This window comes from Plutella xylostella, chromosome 5, assembly GCF_932276165.1.
Source record: "Plutella xylostella chromosome 5, ilPluXylo3.1, whole genome shotgun sequence".
Taxonomy (NCBI): Eukaryota; Metazoa; Arthropoda; class Insecta; order Lepidoptera; family Plutellidae; genus Plutella; species Plutella xylostella.
The window spans coordinates 10802937-10829757 of record NC_063985.1 but is presented as its reverse complement, the minus strand read 5'-3'; the positions used below and the strand labels follow the sequence as shown (position 1 = coordinate 10829757).

Genomic DNA, 26821 nt, shown 5'->3' with positions numbered 1-26821 from the left:
CGAAAGTCGTACAACAAAAGCTATTGAGAATGAACTCCAGAGGGCGTGACCCTTTTTCCGCCGACTACTAGGTACACCCTTATTGCAAGACCCTGTAGAAATACACCCACGGGCAATAAAAAGGTTCCACTGAGAGAATCACCAAAGTACTTCTAAACGGAAAAAGCTAGCTTAATGAAGCCTTCTACAATATTGAAGTAAATTTAACAGAGCATCAGGTTATTACCAACTAAAAACGATAATATTTTGTTGCAATTTTAAATTGAATGTTGGATAAAATTGGGGTCGTTTGGTGTCGGAATTTTGTGAGTGGAACTGTTTCATTGCCCGGGAGTGTAATAATACCTATAATTGTTACAGTGCAATAAAATAATAACTTTGTAAGCCATAGAACATCAGTTAAATTTTGTGGGAAACTATCAATTACCTACCTAACTTATCGTAAAAATATACCAGTCTATTGTTTTTATCACAGCTGTAATCTTATCAAGAAATTGTATGTACAGTAAGAGGCAATTACATAAATACCTAGCAAATAATCAATAATCTGTGATGTTACATCATAATGCAGGTTTATTTCGACCTTGCTAATCCAGAAAAGGATAAACGTGAGCCTTGAGGTGTTTGGATTGTAATTTTCATTTTTTTACAGCTATTAAACTTTCATTATACTTAATTTAATGTAGCTTCATATCCACAAGTCGCATGCCTCGGCTAGGCATCTCTCGGGTTTATAGAACGCCACCCAATGCTCGGTTTGTCAGTACATTCCCTCAAACGATCAAACATATTGATTACGAAAGCAATTCGCGTTCTATCAGGAGAACGCCAAATTTTTTCCACAAGCCGCTGATCGTACTCCTATAGTGGAGAAGATGAAAAGCCATCGTCTTTCTTGGTTTGGGCATGTCATGAGAAGAGAAGATGATTATGTGACAAAGAAAGTGTTGGAAATGAGACCCGAAGGAAGGCGCAAGAGAGGAAGACCAAGAAAGACGTGGCTTGATTGCGTGAAAGAAAATATGAGAGAGTGTGGAGTGAATGAGGATATGACAGAGGATAGGGTTAAATGGCGTGACATGACCACCAAAGCCGACCCTAAATAAGGATAAGGCAAGGAAGAAGAAGAAGAAGCCGCTGATCGTACTCACCCAGTAAACGCGTTTCCTGACCAGGTCCAGCGTGAGTCCATTGGGCCACTTGACGTCGTACGACACGACGGTCTGCCGGTGAGAGCCGTCGAGCCCGGCGCGCTCGATCTTGGGCGTGTTGCCCCAGTCGGTCCAGTACATCCATCTGGGGGGTTCAGAAGTGCGGTTAGACACACAGGTTAGTTTTGACAGGAGGTTGTTACCTATGAATGTTTTAGACGGATTTTATACTTTGGTTGTCGGTAATACTTATAGCATATTCCATAGTGATGTGAGAAAACGAGACAGTGAGCCGAAAAGTAATGTACTTAACTTCTGTCTTCAACTATCCGGAACTGAAATACGAGCTAAATTACATGGATTCTATTAGAAAGTGTCCTTCTAGTTCTCTTTCATAAAGCGGTAACTAATCAGCTCTGAACTCTGAATTTTTTAACCATCATCATCATCATCGTCGACATTTTCAATGCTGAAGATACTTGAATTAACTAAGTACCTAACCTTTCAAACAAAATAAAACCTAATTAGACTGCTTTCATCCATGCCCTGTGTTACTTCTCCAATTTACAACATAATTATGCCAAAATCCCAACTCACCCATCCAGAGGATTCAGCGCGATAGCCCTAGGCTCCTCCAAGCGGTCCCGTATCAGCACCTTCCTCATGTTGCCCTGCAGGTCCGACAGCTCGATGTGGTTCTTGCCAGTGTCGGTCCAGTACAGGTGGTTGTAGATCCAGTCCACGGCCAGACCGTCTGAGGTTATGAGCTGGTCGCCTATGACCACGGTGCGTTGGCTGCCTTCGTCGATTGGGGCTCTGGAAGAGGAGAAAGGTTATGAACGGTTTGTTGTACAAATATAAGGTATGAAGTGGATAGGTATAAATTAAAAAATGGTGAATGTAGGATAAAAAATTACAAAAGGTGGGCTATAATAAAAGCATTTTCTACACGCAATGGCCTGTACAAGAGCTACAGGTAAAGGTAAGATTAGTTTGAGGTGTTTTGTAGGGAGTTTGGGAAGAATTTTGTGGTGGAAAACCGTGTTATTGGTTTTAAGCCGGAAGGAAGGATTTGGAATGTTATGGAACTATCTAAGTATATTGGAGATTATCTACTTATGGAGCTTATAAAGAATAGATAAGATTTCAGCTGCGCAATCAACTAATGGATTTACCAAAATTTTATTGTTTATTAAATAAGTGTGTAAAATTAATCGCCTGTGCAAAATAGAGATAACAGAAATATGTACCTACGTGAGACACTATCACAAAACATATTATTTCGCTAATCTTACTCGTAAGTCTAATTCATTCACACAAAAATTTCATTGATTTCACGTAGACGGAAATCTAGCACCCCTCTTTTCCAGTCCATCCATTGCCAATGATTTGTATGATGATGTGTAATAAATAAATCCAACTTACTTGTAAATTTTCTCATCCGTGACGTCACTCCAGAAGATCATGCCGGTTCTGAACACATAGTCGAGCGCAGTCGCAGACTTGGTGTCGTTGACGATGGCCACCATCTCGTGGTGGTCGAGGCTGATCTTGCGGATGTCGAAGCGGCGGGCGAACAGCAGGGATGGGTGACCTGGAGTATGCCATAAGTTGTTATGTTAACAAAGAGTATATAGTCGCTGGCTTCGCTAAGAAAAAAATTACAAACATAATTTTAGTTGCATTGCTGCTTTAGAATCGCTTTTATATAATGATCTATTCTATTCTATTCTATTGTCTGTGGGGGTTTCAGTACCTGCACCTGGTTCTCTCGAATGGAACCTTTGTACATATCCCCAAGGTCTAAACTGCCTTCCTAAGCTTGGACCATTTCCCACCACGCTGGTCCACTGCGGATTGGTGCAATGCAGGTTTCCTCACGATGTTTTCCTTTACCGTAAGAGCGATGGTATACATTGTACTTAAATTCAAAGAAGTAATTGGTACATGTCAGCGCCGGGATTCGAACCCGATATAATGATAATGATGATAAGTATCCTTAAGCTTGATCTTTACTGCACAAAACAATATGTTTTTTGAACATGATTTGCGAACTATAGTTTATCAAAAGCAATTGCTTCCAGTCTTCTTTTGATTGCTTTCTTCTTAGCATGTCTGGAGTACTTTGTCACCATGGTAAAACGGTTAGCCAATCAGATTAGTCTTTAGTATCCTCCAATACCGGATGTTGCAAAAGTGGTCTCTTTTTGCAACTCCCTGTACAAGGTATGGTTGATAGCTACGTCATTTGCGGAGGCTCCTGAAGGGCTAGCACGGGGCGCAATACGTGACAAAATTTCTCTGTCGCCGCGCCGCGCGATGTGGGACACAAGCTAGGCTTTCTGCTAAAATCTAGTATAACTCCATTACCTTCGGTAGCCTTGCAACGGGTCCTGTCGCGTGGGTCCCGTGCGTAGCCGGCGTGGCACTCGCACTTGAACGTGCCCTTCTCGTTGATGCACATCTGCGAGCACGCGCCCGGGTCCATGCACTCGTCCACGTCTGCAAGGAGAGGTGGTGATGGGTGAGGTAGGTATAGTTTATTTGTTGGTAAAACAGGGATAGTTACAGAAGTTCTACCTTCAGATTGTGCCAATAAGATATCGCCTTGTGATTTATTTTTAAATGTCATTTTCCGTGTCAAAAGTTGAAATGCGAAATATTATTGGAAATATTGCGTGCGGCTCCGGAACGCATCGTGTGCTTCCGCACAAATACATGGGTAGTTATTTATAATTTTTGGCAAAAAATTAAGCAAAAATATGCTTGCTGCAGCAGTTAGTAACGTTGTTGGGTATTGATAAAACTTTGTAAAAGTCCCTATAGGATGTGCGGGATCTATATTTTTGGGTTTGGTACGTGCTCCAAAAATGGCATCGCACGGTACGGCTATGTTGAGCAGAGGAGAATTACGGGCTGATGATGCCCTGCAAGGGGAAAACATCGGTACAAACCATGACTATTTATTATTGATTACATAAATCTCACCTTCACAAGTCCTGTTATCAATCAGCTTGTACCCCTTCTCGCAGTCGCAGTAGTAGCCGACAGGGGTATCCACACACTTCTGCGTGCATCCTCCATTGCCCTTCGCACACTCGTTCTCCCCACACCTGCCTCGGGGCTCGTCCTCGAAGTTGGGGCAGTCTGGCTTCTTGTCGCAGACCTTGGAGAGAGGGATGCACATGCCCTGGCCGCAGTCGAATTCTGTCTTCTTGTCGCAGACTGGCTTTGGTTTGGCTGTGGATAGGGAAACAGTGAAGGTTTAGATTCATGAGGCATAGAATCCATGGTTAGTAAGTAGGTAGGTCGTATGCTCTTTTTGGAGCTTGACTAGAATGCTCTTTTACAGTTATTATAACAAAGTAAACTGGTTCTCAAAAAATAATTTGCTTTTATGTTAAAATATTCTAGGAAACTGTAAAAATGTTTCAGATTACATTAGGTATGTTGTAACTAGTTGTAAGGGAGGTTGCAAATTCTGGAGAAACAATACTTACTGCAATTCAACTCATCACTGCCATCCGGACAGTCCTTATCTCCATTACAATACAGCGCGCCAGGAATACAGCTATGATCCTTGCACTGGAACTGGTCCAGTCTGCAGGTGACGTTGCCTCGGCATATCTCGGCCACTTCGTCCCCCCCATCGGGGCAGTCTCGGTCACCGTCGCAGACCCAGGCCTTGTGCACGCAAGTGATCCGGTCGTGGCACTCGAACTCTTGCGATGTGCATGGTGAGGTTACCTTTGGTGTTGTTGCGCAACCCTGGAATATTGAAGGAGAGATTTTTTAGGGGTGGTGCACAGAGTGAATAAGGCAAAATCGGAGCGTACTTTTCATGCGCATCAATATGCCTATAGGGTGATCTAGCATGGAATTGTCGCAGTGAATCTATAAGACATTGTGTTCTAGAAAAATCATTTGCCTTCTTCAAAAACCAAAGCAAATATTTTGCAAATCAAAGTTAGGTATTTCCCGCTGGACAGTAATTACTACTTAATTGAATAAATCATGAATTTCTCTTACCATTTCATCACTTCCATCGGGACAGTCGCTGTCGCCGTCACAGCGCCATCTAGCGGAGATGCAGTGACCTTCATGGCACGCGAAGTGGGTGCTCGGCTGGCAGGTCGGAGCCGGACACTTGACCTCATCGGACCCGTCCCCGCAGTCATCATCACCGTCACAGATCCACCGCTGCTGGATACACTTCCCGTTGCCACAAGTGAACTCATCCGAACGGCAAGTCTCATCTAGGTACATCACGGAAAATAAGCTGTATCATTTAAATGGAAGGAAAAAGAAGAGAACTGCTTTGAAAATTGCATTGAAAAAGTACCGCACTCAAGGAGACAAAAGCATAATGAATAATACGGCATTGAGGCAAAAATCTCAGAATTTTAAGTGGCATCGTTAAAATTCTCTTGAAGCTCACTTCAAGTAGACAAGGGAATGGATGTAAGCGGGAAATGGCAGTAGTTTGCGGAAATAAAGAGAAAATATTTAATATAGAAATAGACGAGTCAAGAAATGAGTTGGTTAAAATTATTGCAAATAATTTGGTTTGCTAAATTAAATTTTACGGAAAGGAATCTGTTATGTTATGTTACGCTTCCTCTTCAGAGAAATCCTTAATAATATTTTCGTTAGGTATTATTATTATCATGTTTACAATGTAAAAGCAAATGAATCAGGGTTACTGGAAAACGCTCTTTGATATAAACATACATCAATTAAATTATATTCCCATCGAATCATGCAATATAGAATTTAGCTCATCGTGTTTGAAGCGAGATTGTACAAAGGATCAAATAAATGTAGTATGTATAAAATGTGGGTTGTAATCAGAGCAAAATCACAAGGAAAGCAAGAAAAGTACTGGGTGCGATCTTAGCAAAGTCATCGCTCACGATTGTGCGTCAGGCTTGGGTGTGGGTAGATAAGAATTTATAGAGGGATGTGCCGAGCGCCGATAGAATACAGAATGTTTGGCCTAACGAGGGAGCCCGATGATTGATTGATATCGTCGCCACCAAAAAAGAACTGCTGAACATCACTAGAGCGATCAGCAGTGACACAGCCGATATTGCTATCTTGGCTCGAACCGGGGAAGAAAAACAAACTTCACTGTTTAATTAAAACCGCCAAGAAAACAAAGATTGAGGATTCTCGTTAAATAAATATAGAAAGCGTTACAACAAATTTTCTTTCCGTTAAATTTAATATGGTTACGTGTCAAGGAAAATGAGATTCTCGTGTGATTAAACTCGAAAGTTTCTCCTTATTTTCAGAGCTCAAAGGAAGTGAAAATAAATTAAAATTATTCCTGTAAATGCACGAAGTTTCTTTCGGATATAAAAGGGTTTGTACAAATTTGCATTCTATGTGATTAGGAGTGGCGTGGGAAGGGGAATGTTTCTTTCTTACGTCTAATAAATTATTCAATAAAGTTTGATCAAGGCAAAGCTTTTGATGTCAGCCAATTATAAGTTTTTCCTCCTTACACATTTATTAATTAACCTTAGGTAGATGAATAATGAACGAATACGGAATTAATAAACCAACTAATTACATTACAGATGATAAATGTAATGAAAAACTAATGAGTAAATTAAGGCGAAAACGAAGGCTAATTCAAGATGCGAATAAAAATATATAATTATTTACTTATGTTTGTAAACAAATTCTCAAAGCTGATAGGTCCTCCTAATACCTAGTTAGCCTTTGTGATCACCTTAAAAACGGTTCACAGAGCATAGAAGCGGTGACCCGCTCTGCGAACTTGAGAATGGAGGTAAGCGCCCACTTTTCGGCATCGTATGCAACGGACGTATCGAATTCAGTATTCTATATACAAGTGCGTCTTCATCGGCATTGCCGACGCCGCGCCGCGTTTCTCCATACGTTTATGACAATCCGTTTGGTCCGTGCACATACGATGCTGATAAATAGACGCTTACCTTACACAGACAAGGCAAATGAGGATGAGGATGAAAATACCCTTACTGCATGCTTTCTCATCAGATCCGTCGGAACAGTCGGGGTTGTCGTCACACATCCAGGTCAGCGGGACGCACTCGCCCGGCTTTCCCCTGCACGTGAACTCCTCAGGGCCGCAACTCTCCACTTCTGTTAACCCAAGGCATGCTCATGCTAGTATGTGTTTGTGTCGCCAGATTTTTTAGATTCATTGGAGGAATTGCTGGCGACGCAGACATATTTATTACCGACTGTAGAAGTTATATAGCTGGTACATAGCTGGAAGATAAATACTTAATTACTTATAGATATACGTGACAATGACTCGTAGGTGACAATATTTTTTTCTAGCACCCGTTACATTAAATTTGATGCCAGTAGAGTACTACAAGCAATAATGTAGTAGAGTAGTTTAACGAACCTCCTATAAGAATTTGCTTCTAAAGCAGCTATTGCAACAAATTTCCGAGATACCGCACAAGTTTTGGTTATAAGCTCGTTTTGCTCATTTTTTGGTAAAAATGTAGGAAGCGAAAAGTTTGCAAGATAGTTTCGCCATTATGGATTTCCTAAAGAAACTACGTTAAGGGGTTCTCCAGCGTTCACAGCCAGCCGTGCAAACGACTCGTTAAAATTCTCCTACATTTTTTAAGAAACTCCGTTCGTATTCAGAAATTGTTTTTCTTGTGACGCTCAAACCTGACTAAATCTGCTAGCAAAAGTATTACTGCCTCTTTTTCTTCTTTTCTTAACTTCATTTCCGTATGCCTCGCGAAGTACATAAAAAGATACTTAATTTATTTTTTGCGCTACTCCAAAGGCAGCGAATGTTTGTCCGGAAAGATTTAATTCATTCTTATCGAGCATCTACTTTACATCTTTCGTCGCAATTAAATTTGAACGCCTGACCGACCCGTAAACTTTGTCAACAAGCAGGAATAAGTACCTCACTAATACGAATAGAATTCGCAGCCCTAAATTTATCATGCGACCATTACAAATTACATGCCCCAAATATATAATAAAGTATTCTTAAAAGACAATGTGATCAAAGACAATCTGGAATCCGTGATGACTTGCCCCTCAGCATCCTAGCAGCCTGTGAAATCCATGAGTATATCCTCATGCTTAGTTGTGGACATGCTTTCCCGACCGATGCCCTCACCCTTGTTACACCTTCCGAGTAGAGCGGCGAGACAGTATCCTCGGCCGTGCACTCGCTCAATTGATATCCATTCATTCGTCGAGGATTGGCCGAGGACTCGCTCAATTGCTAGCCGTTCATTGGTCGAGGATCGGCCGAGGATACTGCTGGCCTATGGACGCTCTAGGTGTAATGAGGGTTTCAGCAGCATGCCCTTACCACAGTTGTGTTCGTCGGAGCCGTCAGCGCAGTCGGGCGCGTCGTCGCAATGCCACGACGCCGGGATGCAGTGGCCGGTGGCACACACGAACTTGTGCTCCGGACACGTCACGCGCTGCGGAGCTAAAGATTCGCGAGTGTGAATCGTAGTATTCGGGTACCTATGTACTTATTTCTTGAAGTCCGCATGCAAAGATATGTAAATATATGTATTATAGATGTGTTGCTTTGCATATTTTTTAAACAATTTATTTCATTTTCATATCCATTTCCAGAATTATTTTACAATTTAATAAAATGCTCAATTTGGTATGGCAAACTGAATTAATAAAACTAGCGGTTTCATTCGAATTAGCCAACTAGCGGACTGTTGTTTTTGTACTCGAATAATATTTGTGGTATCAAATCATTCGATTGTGGGATTAATTAAGAATCGCGCATATCGTTTATAAATAAATACCTACGCAAAGACAAACTTAACAAGGTCCTTCACTAGACTCCACCTCGGTAGGTATCACGAGCGATGGGTCCTTGTCGAAATTAATTGACAAATTTCGTGGAATTAATCATAGGGATCTATTCTGCCTTCTGCCTCTCAAGTAGTTTGTAACGTTAGCGATTTCTCTAATAAATTTATTGCTTGAGCAAAGTTGTGGAAGGGTAGGTAGGTGGGTTGAGCCAATTTCTTGAACAAATTTATGAGTCCAATAAAGCTCCTGAAAGTTTTCTTTATTTATGTGTGTACCATAATGTAGTAAGGATAATAAAATTGCTAGAAATGATTGGTATTGATGAGGCAATTTATATGATCTTAAGTACCTATTATAATTTGATAAACAAGACAAGTATGAAATTATCAAATATAAATCGGCGAGGGTTGGCTTTTAAATAAATTGAGTGAAAACACAAAACTCTTTGTAGTTTTGTGTTTTCACTACTTAAAATACTTTTCCCTGGGGTGCATTCTTTGAATCCTGTTAGTTTATGTTGTCTATATTAGTGTCTAGCTATGTAGCTGTTTTGGTCTTACACTTTCCGATTCTGTATTCCTACCACCTTTGACTACCCCATCAAAAAATTAGAGATTTTCCCGCCATCTCCTCCTTGGCCTGCCCTACGCCGAAAGCCGTCTAGTGGAACCCGATCAGTGGCGATCTTCGCCCATCTGTCTGGGTGTATTGCATACGGCTGATGTGAACTGTGCCAGTTCCACTTCAGCTTGGCGGTCGGTGCACCCCAAAGATGCCAGTTAAGGACCAGAGTTTTATACGACCCTGTATACCAGCCTATTATGAACGATTTTAGAAATTCTATTATCTTAATATAATACTATTACTAAAAGAGCTTTTTATGCTCCTCTTTACCTGAAATATAATTAGATTTATGAATTGAATTTATCAATGTCTCGAGAATATGTATTTATTACTTATTTATAAAAACACATTTTTGATATTTAAATAATATAAATTAAAAAATACATCGTTGCTGTAATTATATGTTTAGTAAATACTTTATGACTGCATTTAATATAATTTGCCGCGCGACAGTTAAACTTGAGTGACAAAGCTCTGCCTTAGCTTTTGTAAGCTCCACTATAGCTTTTGTGTCCAAAATGTTTACCAAAAGCTCGCTCGAGAACTGTGAAATGTTCAAACATTTGTAAACACGAACAGCTAGCGCGTTTTTCGCTGAAACTGCCTGAAAGTAGAGCTTACAGGCAACCATTTTTATGTGCTCCTCTGAGAGATACCTGCGCATAGAAACCACCCTGAGAGTAATACTTTAGAGGATATTTGCTCTTATGACGCAAGAAATACGGACGGTACAAAGTAATAAAATAATACTCTTCATGGCACTGCTGGTCCACAGTAAAACTCGTACAAAATAAAGTCGATCGACTAAACGGAATTAAAATGCATTGCCCATGTAAGTACGTATAGAGACTTCCAGCAATCTAATGAAAGCAAAATAAAGTTACTAGGTACTTTAAGTGTCTAAGGTACAAAAATATTTCTCCATTAGTTGAACGTAGCTATAATGTTACGAACAAAGTAAGGGCGGTTACGAACGAGCCCTTCGTATAAGCCGTACAAAGCTACTGAAGCGTTTTAGAGTTCCGTAAGTATTGTTAACTGAACGGTGATATTGCTTTGTTGTATGTTTTAAAAGTAAACTTGATACATAAGATATTATACAGTTTTTTTTTTGAGAATGTGATGTAATGTTATTTTAGGAAATAATTACAAACCTACATTTGCAGTGTGGATATCAGTGAAATACTAAATATCTCTGGTATGTATGGCACGGTTTTAATTTCTAGGAAATCATTAAATTAATTTCATCTCGATTTTGCTCCGGTGAAAAACCTACCCCATAACGTGGCTATTTTAAGCGTGAGTGTCCGGTATATTGTGTATATATACTCCATGTCAATTTATGCTCTACCCACATAAAATTAATATTTTCGTGTTTAATTTTAACTTTGTTGATGCGTGTTTTGTTATTATACTACCATAACACTCATGATTTTTCAAGTAGCTTTACATACATACATACATGTAATCAAAGTGATGGGAACCCAAACTTTGCAATATATTTTAGGCTTCACCGCTACTCTCATTTACATTGTACAAGAGGAAACTGGTTGTCTGCGGAGAAACAACGAATTAAAACTCTTTTGACGGCCCGAGGTTAGCGAACTTCTTTCTAACCCTTTTTTCAGTAGAAAGTTACAAATGAGTCACAAAGTCGTTCCAATTTACATGTAAATTCAACAAAAGCCATTGCATAATTTAATCCCTTTTGCTGGGCCGGGAATTGGGCACAAATATTTTACAACATAAAGCCTGAAACTACACGAGCGAAACACGGGTGTGCCGGATGCTGCATAATTAGAGCTTTTTATTATGTTATGGAGTTGATAAAACACTGTGTCATCAACATCATTAAAATTAAAATACTTCGTGATTCTATCGAGGGTAACGGTGAAGGAAAACATCGTGAGGAAACCTGCACATCTAGATTTTAGATGTGTACCCAAAGTGCATTGTAATCATTAAAAAAAGGCGATACGGCTCGCGACCTATTATATATACGTGAGTATTAATGTACAGCTCAAAGTGGGTGACAATCGGAACCAAATGCACTTTTCCCGGCTATTTATCGGGTTTCCATCACCGTAAGAGCGATGGTATACATTGTACCTAAGTTAAAAGAACTCATTGATACATGACAGCGCCGGGATTCGAATCCGCATCTCTTGATACTGAGCTACCACCTCTCTAAAAGATAGGTATTTTATAACGGAGTTCATTTACAGCTCCACACTCCACGCTTCACCAAAATGAAATTTACACGAAAATAAGCCGTGAAGGAACTATGAAGAAAAATGATTTTGCGCACGACCGCTCTCGCACTTTGCTGATAAATTCTATAAGCTTCTAGGTTACTTTTTAGGCAAATCCGGGGGAAGAAAAAAAAAATGGCTTCGACGACGGCACGTCTTATCTCGGTATTCTCGGTGCGAGAATAATTTACCGGTTGAGTTCGCTAGAATATATGGAGCTTTCCCGTGAGGTTCGCGCCCGCGGCTTTTGTTAGGCGGTAGCACTTTTGCGAGCCAATAAACAAATTGTTCGCTAGCGCTATCAGTTTCTTTTTTTATTATGAGTTCAAATTTGAAAATGTTGGTAGGTACTTGTACGTACTAGCTACTCTATCGGAGGTCCTTGGTAGGAGTTGCGTACAGAGTTACGGCAGTTGTTATCTAGCTATCGAGTTTAAAAGCACACATTGTTTATTGCGATTGATTAATATACATAGTATACAGTATATACAGAGGTGTAAGGGAGTTTCAAAAGTTGTATACACGTGAACAAAATATAGAAGACAAAAGCCTGCGCTTTATATTTTAAAAATATTTCACTGAAAACATAACTCAGCTCAGCGTAACACATGCTGCAAACGATCGTTTCAGTATCTCAAATGCAACTTTTTTATATAAAAAGATAAAAGGGTGAAGATTATGAAATTAATTCAAAAAGTTCCTGTTGTAATTAAGATTTTAATCCTCGCTAGAGATCTCCCTTCGGACGGCGCGTGCTCACCTAACTTGGCCCATAAATTGTTAGATTATACTTTTAGGGAACAAGGGCGAAGTATGTTCCAAAATGCAGACATTAAACTCTGCTGTTCACATCGCCTTTTGAAAACTAAACTTTGTTCCTGTTTGTAAACTGCAGTTTAAAATATTGTAGAACGAAAATGAAAAGAAACAAAACGAAAATCGGTTTAGCCGTTTGGTTGGGAGCTACTCTACCAGAGATAGATACAAACACAAGTTAAACTTGTAACACCCCTCATTTTCCGTCGGGGGTTAAAAAGGGATGCAATATGCAACTACGAACTGTCCCCAGGTCATACACGTCCAGCCGGCTTGTTATAAAAACAGAATCTGTACAAAATGGCGCTGGTAGGTATATTTTTCCCGCGATTCGCGCGTCAACCTTTATCCGATTTGACCGAGGGCGAAATTGCTAAAATAGCACCGTTTGTATTTTTTATTCATTTCAACGTTGTTCGCGAGGCGAAATAACTATACATGTACCTACATAGAAAACTACCTAGTTTCCTAGTTACTATGTACCTAAGTACTGGTACTGTATGGGATTTATTAAGCTACTCTGTACCTAAATCGTATTTGAGATGCCCTGTCTAAGTGTCTATAAGTAAACGTATTAAATTCGGTGATATTGATAATTCGCAGAATACGGTGGGTCAATTTAGAGAGTGAGTCTCCAGTTACTGTACCTTTTATACTTTTGGTGTACTCTGGGCAGCGACTCAGTCACTTAAAGTTACATTCACTTGGGAAGATTTCTTTCGTGTACCCATTACAATAAATAATCTATTTTCATATAATTTCAGGTAAAACATTCAAGCTACATACTGCAAGTGCCGGGCTCCTCGTCGGAGCCATCAGAGCAGTCTTTCTCATTGTCGCAGCGCCACGTGGCCGGGATGCAGCGACCGGTCTTGCACCGGAACTCGGAGGCGGTACACGTGCGGCTTTCTGTAACAAACCAGACAATAGCCATTAGTTACAGGATTTAAAGAAGATACACAATGGCGGTCATAAGGCATCATCACGACCCATCACGTCCCCACTGCTGGGACACGGGACTCCTTCCAATGAAAGAAGGGTTTTAGGCCTAGTTCACCACGCTGGCCAGTGAGGGTTGGTGGACCCCAACACAAGCAAGCTTGCAAGCAATTAAGTTACAACTGGTTAATTTTATTATTCCTTTTGGTGTACCAATAAATAGTTTTCAATCTATGTCTATCTTATGAAGAAACAAAATGGCCGCCATGTTGCATAATGTATTAACGAATCATAAGCGAGGATTTAGTATAAGTTCTTGCCGCAATAGACGAATAGAGGCCGAGCGGCATAGCGCGCACCAATGGCGTCGCGCGGTATCGCCAAATTCCATCCAACCACTCCAAGGAAACTAAAAAGTGTCTTGTGTGGATTGGCCAAGGAACCTGATGTCAGAGCAACCAGTTCCATTTTTAGTGGACCTACTATAGGTAGGTACCTAGTTCATGCCGAACTATGTAAAGAAAACTCAGAGGTCAAACATTGTCATGACTATGATTAAAACGTGATGGCTGATGTTAAATGACCTGAATAGAAGTAGTTAAACATTTGCTGGATAGAGCTTTACCTATATTTATCATTTTTATTTATTGTACAGAATATAAAGTAAAACACGCTAATTATAATATTTTATTTCTTATATAATATTTGAGTATGCAATGCAAGATTCTTTGCAATGTAGCGAGAACTATATTATTATCTACCTACGTATAATTTATAATACACAATATACGGCTTTTTCTGTACTTTTCTTGGTAAAGGGAATATTAGGTTTACGAGTGTCTTCCTATTTTCATCCCATTTTATGTAAATACGAACTCATCTTGTATTCCATCTATAAAAATATACTTATTGGAGATTCCAAGTAAAATCGCAGAAATGAATTTATTACTAGCTAAGTACTTTATCTATTTTTCTTTATTAGTACGTACTTATATATATATTTTTACATTGTAGGTATATATTTTTTTACTAATAGAAGTTATTAGCAACATAATTAGATAGCTGGATTATTATGAATAAAAGGACATGGTAGGATTGGAATTAACAGAGATAAGAGATGCCCGTGGAGGTTGGTGTAAGGTAAAATACAAATAATTATATTGGTCAATTCGTTTTCTAGTCTAGGCTAGGTCATTCAAATAACTTCTAGAGATAACTTCAATAATATAATTATGATAGCGGTGACGTGGGTTTGTAGCCATAATAAAGTTACGTCAGGATTAGGGAAAACATCAATGTTATTCGCAAATTAGGCCAAACAAACATATCTTGGAAATAGATGATATCTTTACTTGGAGCATAAATATTATGAAATCCAATTGAAAGTCCGCATAGAAGAATATTATTTTAACCTACGACAAAACTATAAATAGGTTAAACAATATTCCAGTAGATATAGGTACGGTCAGGTGCAGAGAAACCTGACCCCCCTATCATAGTAACAATGTTTCTGAGGGGGGTCAGGTTTCTCTGCCCCTTACTCTGTACAAGTCCTTTCTTTAAAAAGCTGTTAGTTGGCAGAAAACCATTAAATTGATAAATTTGTGATGATCACGGCAGACTTTAGAGAAAAAAGGTGATAGTACCAAATGCTCAAAGAGAGTACAAGTATACCAAGAAAAGTTAGTAATTTAATAAAAACACCCAAAATGCACACAAAAGAACAAAAGACAAAACGCTATTCATAACTCTGTAGAACGAAAAGCTCGAATAAAAGCAATTACCACTTCTTCGTCTAGTAATTACACCCTGCGGCCTCACTGCGAGGCTATTCGACAGAAATGAAAACTTGATTTACAAGATTGCCCGCCGAAAATGAAATGAAAAATTATTCGTTCGCTTCTCCGCGTAATGAACGGATCTCCGATGGAATATTATTCATCTCTGTCGAAAATCCAAGATAAAAAACGGGCGAGACGGCACTTTGCAAGTGACAGCTCGGTGGAAGTTTAATTGATTCTCTAAAATGGCAGCGGCAAGACAAAAACCGAGAGCAGCCTGAGGCAAGGGTTGATGTGCCCGTGTGTGTGTTTGTGTATGTGTGTGTGTTTGTGTGTGTGATGGATGTTAGGTAAACACGCTTACTGGGGCTTTTAAACAATAATACACCGCGACTAGCTTTCGCCCGCGAACATTCTTTTTACCATTAAGGTTTTCAGATGAGAATTTCGCTGAGATACGAATTTTAGGATAAGCGGTAGTAGTAAGGCTTTGGTTTCGTTTTGATGTGAAAACGTTTTCGGTATTTTCACAATTTTGAATGCATTGGTTGTATAGTTTTATATCATTTTCTGAGGCTACGAAACGCGCAATATAAAATATGTTACAAAAATACAGAAACATAGTTACTACGGTAACTTTCAGTTATGTTATTTAAGTATTTTTATACTTACTTGCTTCATAGAGAGTGTATACGATATCCAATAACTTTGTACACATTTTCCTTTTAACTACCCCCATGTACTCAAGAGCTTTTATGTAACATCATCGCCACGTTTTTGCCAAGTAAACAGTCAGCGCACCGACAAAATTAATGGATTTTTTGTGTACCAACAAAATTACAGCTTATATAGGAAGTTGTTATGTAAAATTAAATATTAATTTTCCGTTTCTGTCTGAAGTGATTGGAAAAAACTCAGGAAACGATGTTTTAACAGGAAATGTACTGTGTTGTATATTGTAAACAAGAAGTTTTACATTTATTTGCATAATTTTATACATTTATATATTTTTGATGCAATTTTTAATCGCTGAAGTAACATTAAAGTTACTAGACATTATCAATGTCTTCTTTAAAACGTTTTTTTACTTTTCTCTGTGTCCTGTACTCGTAGAACAAGCACAAAGAACCTGAAGTTTTCAGTTGCAGGTGAAACGACACAATTCCAGTAATGTCTCGTGCAAGTTTGTGTCCGCACCGCAAGCACACCTGATCCGAACTACGCTATTAGCACAAATGCGCTGTTTAAACGGAATACCGGGACCCGCCCCCGCTGATAGACGCACACAGTACAACACTGTGAATTGTGAAACTTGCACATTTAAAGTAACATAATGATTATAGTATAGGTACGTATCAACGCGCAGCTTTAAAAAAATCAATAATCGATCAGATTGTTGAATGTAGATCATTAGCCATCTTCACGGTAAAGGCCTCATCCCTCATCCACCCACAACTGGCAATCCATGCCGTCAATCCAGCGGGTTGAAGAGCGTCACACGCTAGGTTTGCCTTATCATCATCAGAATCAACAGCCTTCTAACGCCCACTGTTGGGTATAGGCCTCCTTATTTGTACGAAAATTCTTCCTGCCCTGTGTCTTATACATTAACAGTAAAGCTCCGTACTTAGTCCATTGTTTACACAATTTTGAAAAATTGCGAACCATTTGTCCTCCAGTGGTATGTGCGCACACCGCCTAATAGTGTCGGGTTGATCCTCAGTATTCACAGGGTGTTCCCACCATTTGCTCGCTGAAATGTTGGTCATGTAACAGCCGCCTTATTGCCACTTTCACAGCGGAATTTTAATGTGGACACCCCCTTCTCAGCCCGAGCTCGTGTCTAGGTTTAAAGTTCATTTTGAACACCCCTTAGTTTCTGTTAGCTCAGCCGCTAGATGCACTATTACCTTAGGTTGCTCCGTGAATGTAGATTTCTTTTTGATGAGTAGGAAAATTCTAGGATTCACTCTACTCTATGTTATTGAAGTTATTGAAAGTCTTTCCTGAAATATTCAATTACTTACTCAGTAGTTTGTTGTTTTTATTTACCGTTGATTTATCATCTTGTTTATGTTTTTATGTATTCCTTCGTTTCATCAAAAGGTTTGCATAATCATGTTTGCTTTTAATTGAAATTTCTCAAACCAATTAAATTCTGTAAATTCAGCGCGACCCACTATATGGTCCACATCAACACCCTTATTATGTTTTGTACAGTGAAGGGATCTGGCAAAAGTTAACCTTTAAACTGTGTACCTTCCTTAATGAGTGCGTCATAAGAGCTACATTTCCACTGTTTTATTGACGGTCAACAACAACCCTTTACGACGAAATTGTTAATTCTCTCGTGCTTTTGTCCGAATTTCGTTTACAACAATAGCCTTTACAATCTGAACGTTGGCAATACAATATGGCGGAATCACAAAGCAGGGAGTTTGGTTAATTAATCCGTGGAGAATGGCCCCATTACTGCAATGAGCTTAGCCGGCATTCCCGATCAGACAACACGGCCGGTTGTGTGTGGCCGATATCCAGGGGGGTCACTCTATACTGACGAAAAAAGAACGAACGAGAGCTAAGAGCGGTGGTAGCTCAGTCGGGTAAGCGCCCGCTTCTCACGCCAGAGATGCGGGTTCAATCCCGGCGCTGACATGTACCAATGAGTTCTTTTAACTTAAGTACAATGTATACCATCGCTCTTACGGTGAAGGAAAACATCGTGAGGAAACCTGCATATCTAGATCTAGCACATCTAGATATGTGAACCCACCAACCCGCAGTGGACCAGCGTGGTGTGGAAATGGTCCAAGCTTAGGAAGGCAGTTTAGACCTTGGGGATATGCACAAAGGTTCCATTCGAGAGAGCCAGGTGCAGGTACTTACACCCCCACAGAGAATAGAATAGAATAGAATAGAGCTAACGAGATAGAGTCGTGACTCATGCAGCAATGCTCTGGAACTTGGTTTTTCGTCATATAGAGTGACCCCAGTGCCAATATCCAGGTATCGATGCATATCGGTAATGACTGACGTACACAGCATAATGTGGATATCAAAAGAGGCGTGGGCTATTCGCATTTGACGTTGAGTGTTGTATTAATACTTTGATACGTAGGTGGATGATATCTAAAAAAATATATTACTTTAATACATATTTTGGTATTCAGGCGAATTTCTATAGGCGGTTCGCTATATGTAGGAATCCACATTATAATATTGGTTATAATGTAGATTCTTAACATTTGCAAGGTACAGTAGGTATTAGTGATGTAACGAATGTGTGTTTTTGGACATTCGAGAATGCGAATGCGAATGCGAATATCTGAAATTGACATTCGCGAATGCGAATGCGAATGCGAATATTCAGTTTGTGTTCAAATTTGGCATTATTTGGTGGCAGTCTCGTACTGAACGAGGTACGTTCCGGTCTAGGCGCATTCCGAATCAGACTAAAAAATACTAGACACATTAAAAAAAAAAAAACTTTATTTATTCTCGTAACAGTTACGACACATTGTGACTGTGTGCAGTTTCAGAGGACGATTTACACGAAACATTTAAATGTATGGCTGTCTTGCTCTCACACTATACTGTCAAAATATGCCGCTTTTTGTTTGTTTATTTACACTCACGGGCAAAAAAAAGATCCATTAAAAAACACCAAATTACTCCTAAACGCAAAAAAATACTTATTGGCGACTTCTGCAATTTTTAAATTCATTTAACGACGAATCAGAATATTAACAACTAAAAACGTTAATACTTTATTAAAATTTTCTATTAAATGGTTAAAAAATAGGGGCTATTTGGTGTCTGTATTTTTTAAGTGGAACTATTTCTTTGCACGTGTTTGTATGTTTAGGTCTTATGAAACTACAAGGTGGACCAATAGAAGTCATCCGATGTTGTTTGGCTCTCATTTTTTTTAATGAAAAATTTGGATTCTGTTTTTTGATTATGTTTATTTCAACCTTTACCATACGGGCCATGATTGCCATACGGGCTCCTTGTATGGCATTTCTCATCACTCCAGCGAGAACTTCGGGCGAGAGATTCTCGCACTCACCTTAACGGCTTCCAGAGACACCCCAACAAACATTTTACCCTCAGTTACAGCTATTTTTAAAACTTTAACCTGTATAACTGTGTTATAATTATCTCAGTTCTAACATAAAGCGATAAAGATGAGTTAAAAAATGAAATTAGTGTTAACAGCAGGTTTAAGTGTTAAAATGGTATTAGTCAAAGCAATTATAATTAAGATGTTATAGGTTTAAACTGTTTCTAGAACCTAAAGCTATACAAGAGTGCTCACTGACACCTGTTAACACTTATGGTTGTTAAGTGCTTTCCTTTAATACTCATATAAATCTTTAGGTGTCATATTGAATTTAGGCTGCAGGAATTGGTTATAAAAGAGATTTTGTCAAGAGTGCAGTAAGACAAGATTCTTACAGTGTTGGAAAACTCAACAATGCAGTTTTAATCTTTAAGGTTAACTTAACTTACGCTTATTGCGTTAGACAAGTAGACTGTAAAAGTAACGGTGTTAAGCAAGACTGTGCGGATCGACTAAGACTGCATAATACCCTTGGCTAAGGGTGTTCTATTTCAAAAAGTGTAATAGTTGACTTAGGTGAGTCTATATGTCTTAAATGTAAATTCGCCATTTGCATTGGCGACCTAACCTATAAATTGCTGGGATAAACAATATTTTGCTTTAAAATACTTACCTATTTATGTGAATTTTGTCATTCCAGTCATGCCAATCGATTTATGAAACTAATGGACATACAGCAAGGATACAAAAAAATACAAAATTGAGTCGTCTATTTTATATTTACTTATGTTTCATTTGAAATCCTTAATAAATTCGGAGCGCATTAAAATTGAGGTGGGAAATATGGTATACATTACAGTAAAATTACAATGGCATATTATTTTCAATTCACAAAACATGTTAAGTCAAGTTAATATATTATAGTTATTGTTATTTAGTATTAATCAATACTGTCACTTTAATACTGTCGCGTATGATTGCTGTTGACACTATTATTTTCAAACACATACAACTTGTATGGTAAAAGTGTATTCGAAAAACGGTAACATACTCACTTAACCCTTTTTTACCAAACAAATAAGAGTCAGGGTGTCAAATAACCATTATACAACTACAACTATACCGGTAAAAGTTCTAGCTGAGAGTGATTAAACACTCTTCTATAGTAACTTTAGCACTTCAATGACACCGTACTACAGGCTTTCTATAACTTAAACACTTCAATGACACCGTTTTACAGACTTTCTAAAGCCTTTACTCTCAAAATCGTGGGCCTCTTTCGTGGTTATAAGTGAGTTAGAGCACTCTCCTACACTCTTATACAGCTATGTCTTAACACTTTAATTTTCGAATGGAACCATTATACAAGTTATATGAGAGTTTTTTTAACGCTACGATGTTAGTTGGGACGGGCTTATTCACATAAACACGGGTCTTCAAAAAAACCCTCAAAAACCGTCTCAAACGGGCGATTTTGAAAAACTAACGCGATTTAACAAAATTTTAAAACAAAAAAAAGGCGTCCCGAAAACTGAATAAGTATACACAATTATTCCGCGATCTTGGGGAGTGAGGAATGAGTATATCACACCATGTCTTCTGAATTTGTATTCTGCATTTGTCAAGTCCACAAAAAATATCAAAACAAACTTGAAATTGGCGGCCATTTGTACAAATGAGAGAAACTTCCAATAGGGTGATTACTTTTGGCCCACCTTGTATTAACTATTTCTAAAGTTTCATTGTGCAAAAAAATAAATAAATAAATACCAAATGATAAAGTAAGACTGGTAATGAGATTAAGAGGGTAACTTGTACCAAAAGGTTATAGACGAATGGATTTTGATTTGGTTAACCTACCATTATTTTAAAATATTTTTTTAAATAAGTACCTACTGATATTCGCAAAACATTCGCACAAAATTTTGCGAATGCGAATGCGAATGCGAATATCCAAAAATGTGCGAATATTCGCGAATGCGAATGCGAATGCGAATATTCTTTACATCACTAGTAGGTATGTCCCTCTTTTAAACAATGTTATTATAGCAGTTGTAAAATACTCGTAAATATATTCTTGCTTAACTTTGTATTTTCATAAAATATAAAACAGTGAAATGTTATTAGTATTTCGTAATTTATTCAAAGCCGCGAGATAGACGTAAGACCATTAGTGCGATATCTCGGTCATATTGAAGCTGTCCTAGTGAAGCTATTATCTTCAGGTACCTATGTGAATATCGAATTATGCAGAGAATAGATCGCACCGTCCGGTTTATGGACAACTACCTAGCTGTTCCCACGAGCTTCGCTTCGCCTTAAAAAGATTTCCCGTGGGAATTTCGGGATAAAAAGCCTGTGTTCTTTCTCAAGGTCTAGACCATATATGTATTACCAAATTTCATTCAAATCCGTTCAGTAGTTTTGGCGTGAAAGAGTAACAGACAGATAGACAGACAGACACAGTTACTTTCGATACAACTTATAGCGCTCTACGTTAGAAGCATCGTTTCACGTGGAAACTATCGTCAACTATTTTGAATCTCAAGTGGGATTGTCAGTTGAATACAGCCTCCCTGCCTTCCACTTTTCATAATCGAACTGCATTATAACATGTATAACCTCTACTAAAGACGACCGAATGGCGCAGTGGTTAGTGACCCTGACTACTGAGCCGATGGTCCCGGGTTCGATTCCCGGCTGGGGCAGATATTTGTTTAAACACAGATATTTGTTCTCGGGTCTTGGATGTGCCCGTAAAATGGCAATAGGCCCGCCCCCTATTACATTGGGACTAACATAACACTCTGGCGAAAAGTGGGTGCAGCAATGCACCTCTGCCTACCCCGCAAGGGAGTACATTAGTACAAGGCGTGAGTGCGTGTATTATTATATTATTATTATTTAACCTCTACTATTTCCAAATCCGATAATCTACGAACAGCTCCATAACTCAAAATTTTTGGCGTCCGACCTTTTTGTTCGAGTTATTGTATTATGTAGGTATGAAGAAGTTTTCTTTTCCAGTATCCGTATGCCTAAAATATAGTTAGGCCTAGCAATGATTGTAGGTGCCTATCAGTGCAATCGAACTCTATAGATGACAGGGACATAAGCAATTGTTTCGACAGAGAGAAGATGAACAGCGACATATCCAATAACGGCTGTATATTCGATTAACCCAGCGCCATTCAGCCCCGAGTGAGATTGTTACAACGCATTCTATGATCATTCCACCTACAATGCTATGTCAGTAAGGGCGGTTATTGTGTGAACCTGCCATCACCTATGTGAGGCATACTTACTTACTAGATTAAGGTGGCAAATTATTAAAATGAGAGTACTGGAGATTAGGGATTAGAGCACGAAATAGATTATTTTTATACAAATTGGAGTGGGATAAAAAGGAAACAATGGACTAATATTATCTATAAATGTTTGTGAAAGAGTTCATGAAAAAACTACTGAACAGATTTAGACACAAAAAAAATTTGAGGTGAAGCGAAACTTGCGGGAAAAGCTAGTCTTAATAAAAAGCTACTACATTTTTCGTCGTCTCGTTGTTAGTTTTCAGACGGTTCAGACGACGAATAATTCGCATTTTATAGGTGTGAGGGCGGAGATAATTCAGCGAATTTCAGCGGTCGTAAAAGTTTTATTCCTTCAAAATTTGAAATGCAATTGTCTCCACTCTATGTAGCTAGCTATAAACCTATGTGTTCTTGGTAAGAAAGTGACGTAGGTTATATTTTCAAGTCAGAAAATTTGAAGATATTAAAAGATTGATTATCTTGATTTACCTACTGTTATTATCCTTTGTAGAAAGACAAAAGGTGAACGAAGTCAGGCACAAGAATCAAACTCATTGTTCTGAAGATGAAAACAAACTTTTATCATATTTTTGATTACGAAAATGCAGATCGTTGAGAAGGTTGGATTTCTAAATGAAATAAGGGGGAGGGGACAGGTATACCCCCATGTACTAAAAATCGTGTGTGTGTATTTCAGAGTTTTATATATATAGTACTCGCGAGAAACGAAAATGTTCCAGCGACAATATCACCAAATTATTCATAAACGGAAAAGGCTAGCTTAATGAAGCTGTCTTCAATATTAAAGTACCGCATCAGAATATTTGGTTATATTAAGGATAAATAAATACATAAATTTAAATTATAAAGCTATTTTAAAAAAAAATCATAAATAATATGTTTTTTTTTTAATTGGGTAATTTGGCGTCAATGGTAAGTGGAACATTTTCATTGCTCGTGAGTGTAGTATCATTACGCTCGGAGACCATTAAGTTAGCAAGTCCATGATAATGGAACGGATCCGAGTGTAATGCTGAATAATTGAAACGTAATGCGACCTGTTGCAGGATGTACCGTGCAGGCCGTCGTGTAAATGTACAGGATTAATTCCCGCTGTCACAGCTCCATGTTTCGTGTTCATTAGACGGAATATTATACGACGTTCGTAGGACGTTAATAAGACAGCGATATTTGTATGATAATCTATTGTTTCTTAAATTGACATCGTAATATTATTTATGGGAACCTCTAGGCACAGCTATTAAAAATACACAATTTACCATACAAAATATAAAACGAAAAACATTTGGATTAGAAAACCTAGAACGTTATGCTTATAAGTTGTTTTTTTGTCGAAGTATATTATATTATTTTGTCCGAATTTTGTGACATAAACCATATGCAGCAATGATTTTTAGTAGCCTTATGTCGAAGATGATGAAGTATTAAGTTGTATTTCCATTTCCAAATCCTTACACAAGGTCATCGTGCATAAAGGCAATCGATTTATTCAAAATTTCTCATAAATACATTTTCTTTAGAAATCTCGCGTCGATTTTTTACAGGCTTCTCATATAAGGGTCTCGAACGCGGGTTTCATATTTCAAAAGGCTTTATCAACTATGTATTATACGTATGTACTATCGTATGTGAAGGTTTTATGTATGTTTGTGTGCATAACAAAGATATTTCTTTGTTCGCAATGAATAGCGTAAATATTTGAACGGGTCTCTTATAAACGTATTTACTTTACTTGCTGTGACTATAGGCATGCTAAATACAGTTTCTAAAATATTCTATAATCGATATTCGGACACCATTTATGGTGTGATACGAGATAAGCATTTTTTATCTCTAATAATTATGAATGCCGAGAAAAGAATGCAACCCTAGATGCCTGCCATCCTGCCAAATTGGTGGTTGATGAATTTATAGGTAGAAGAATCGTCAGATTTACTGATTTGTAAGAAGAACCGAAGCATGCTCGCTGATCAATTTAGTTTGCTAAGGGACAATTCAACTGTTTGACAGAATGCAATAATAAATTTCTAAGTTCACCTAAGTGACTAAAAGTAAAGTGAACATTTTCTGCGACAAGACAATGCGCAGGCCAGTACCCTGCAACGAAGCGGAGCGTATTCCAGTAAAATTTAAATAATGCCAGCCAGTAGCCGCCACCTAGCTGCAGAAAGAGTTGGCTCAAATCGGCCCCGCGACGGCCATCAGCAGATGGGCAGCCAAATTGTATTACCAGACGAGTGCATTTTCTGCTCGCGCTGTCTTGCCACTGACTTAGAGGTCACCACGGGGATATTACTTGGACCTGCCTGTGTAGGTACCTACATTTGTTTGCTTTAACATTATATACATTTGTTTAAGCTAGTTGTCTTACTGACAACGACAGTGAACTATAATAATAATATGTGGGTACATCTCACACACGGCCATCCAACCCCAACTGACAAATTAAAAGCTACTTATAACACCCATCCTCACTTTGAACAACAGCAGAACAAAACCTGCATCAAATGAAGAGATTATATTTAGCAAAGATAAGTGCCGTCTACAAAGTCCGTTCGTCTCGGTCACTTATAAACTCCCACCCTACACCGTTTTATCCCACTTACACTAACCCCATTAGCGCAAAGAACATCTGACTTTCATTTCAAGTTTCTCTCAAAGAGGACAAAATTTCATTATGTTCTAGAACTCAGACTTCTAAAGGATGAGTACATTTGTTATCCACATTAGTTGCAGTGCAGAACCTGACGCACCGACGAAAAAAGGGGTGTTATAAATTTGATACGTAATATCAGTATATGGAAATGAACATATTTATTAAATCTAAATATTTACAACATGGTAAAAAATCTAGTTTAGCAGAGGAACCCAAGGAACACAAGGCTTAGCAAAATTCGAATTTACGTACTTGCTAATCAACTATTTAACATTAACGACTATAAGAGGAATATATTCAAAGTTCGTCATATAAGCCTCTGACTACAATTTCTACCGGAATCCATGTTGAAAAGTTTATTATAGACTGAAAATTTACTAACTGCCAATTTTGAGTTATGCTACGGCAAATATATCAATTTAAAAATTACACAACAGCATCCTGCCAATATTATAAATGGAAAAGTTTATAAAAGTTTGTGTTTAATTTCGATAAAATTTGGCATGAAGTTATGGCTTCACACATATTTTTTTCACGGAATATGAATGGCCGCCTGGAGCCGAAAATCGTAGGAAAAGCTAGTCTTTGAAATAGGAGAAATAAGCGTCCTCTTTCGCATCGTACGCAACGGAAGCATCTCATTCAGTACCTATTCTTTGTATAAAAATTCACACAAATGCGTCCACTTCATCGGCATTGCCGCCGCTGTTTCTCCATACATTTATGAAAATCCGTTTGCTTCGATACATACGATAGCGATAGGTGGACGCTTACCGTAAAGTACCCGATCATACGGATTACACACCCACAGAGAACGCATGACGCTACTGATATTAAAATAAAAAATGACACTTTTTTCCTTTTAAAAACCTGGGTTGGGTGGAAATGAAGTATTTCCAAGGGAGGTAAGTCGAATTGCGCGCGAAAAGCTAATAACTGATAAAGAATATGGTTGAAAAGAAACTCAATCAGACTTTTCTACAGCTTCAGTAATTTCAAGATGGCCACGACAAAGTCACTAGGGAGGACACATAATAAAACTAGGTATATTACAAGTCTCTTACCTGACGTTTTGTAGTCATAAGCCTTGGTGTAAGTGTCGTAGTCGTCGTCGTACAATGAACTTTGTGCACTGGTTATAAGGTACAATATCGCCAGACACACGGTCTTCCAATGAGGAGCCATTGTCCTTTTATAGTTCTCCTTCTTTGTATAATTTACTCAATTCACTTTTATCACTTTTTGAACTGACACTTGTGCATTTAGTTTTTCACTGTATGAAAATAAGATTTAGTTTGTGTGGCAAAAAAACTGATAAAATCTTCAAATTACTATTTTTATTATTAAGTGTGAAAATATTATAAAATTTATCAGTTTTTTTGGGATAATTTA

The 26821-nt window shown here is 38.4% G+C and overlaps 1 protein-coding gene across 11 annotated transcripts in view; it reads right to left on the bottom strand.

The window, feature by feature from the left end:
* LOC105387428 (low-density lipoprotein receptor) overlaps positions 1–26821 on the bottom strand; it is a 187210-nt gene that overhangs the window by 12836 nt on the left and 147553 nt on the right. For 3 of the 11 annotated variants that reach the window (XR_005254238.2, XM_038113145.2, XM_038113148.2), the window contains exons 3-11: positions 13445–13567; positions 7161–7283; positions 5181–5407; positions 4652–4919; positions 4140–4391; positions 3522–3653; positions 2577–2745; positions 1749–1967; positions 1152–1296 (exon numbers count right to left, since the gene is read on the bottom strand). Coding sequence is in view for 10 of the 11 variants with exons in the window: in XM_038113145.2 (XP_037969073.2) it covers positions 1152–1296; positions 1749–1967; positions 2577–2745; positions 3522–3653; positions 4140–4391; positions 4652–4919; positions 5181–5407; positions 7161–7283; positions 13445–13567 (1658 nt within the window). In the remaining variant the exon portion in view is untranslated. Of the gene's footprint in view, positions 1–1151; positions 1297–1748; positions 1968–2576; positions 2746–3521; positions 3654–4139; positions 4392–4651; positions 4920–5180; positions 5408–7154; positions 7284–8496; positions 8620–13444; positions 13568–26493; positions 26703–26821 lie in introns of all 11 variants that reach the window. The other 8 variants (XM_038113151.2, XM_038113144.2, XM_038113147.2 and 5 more) reach the window with 4 other exon arrangements.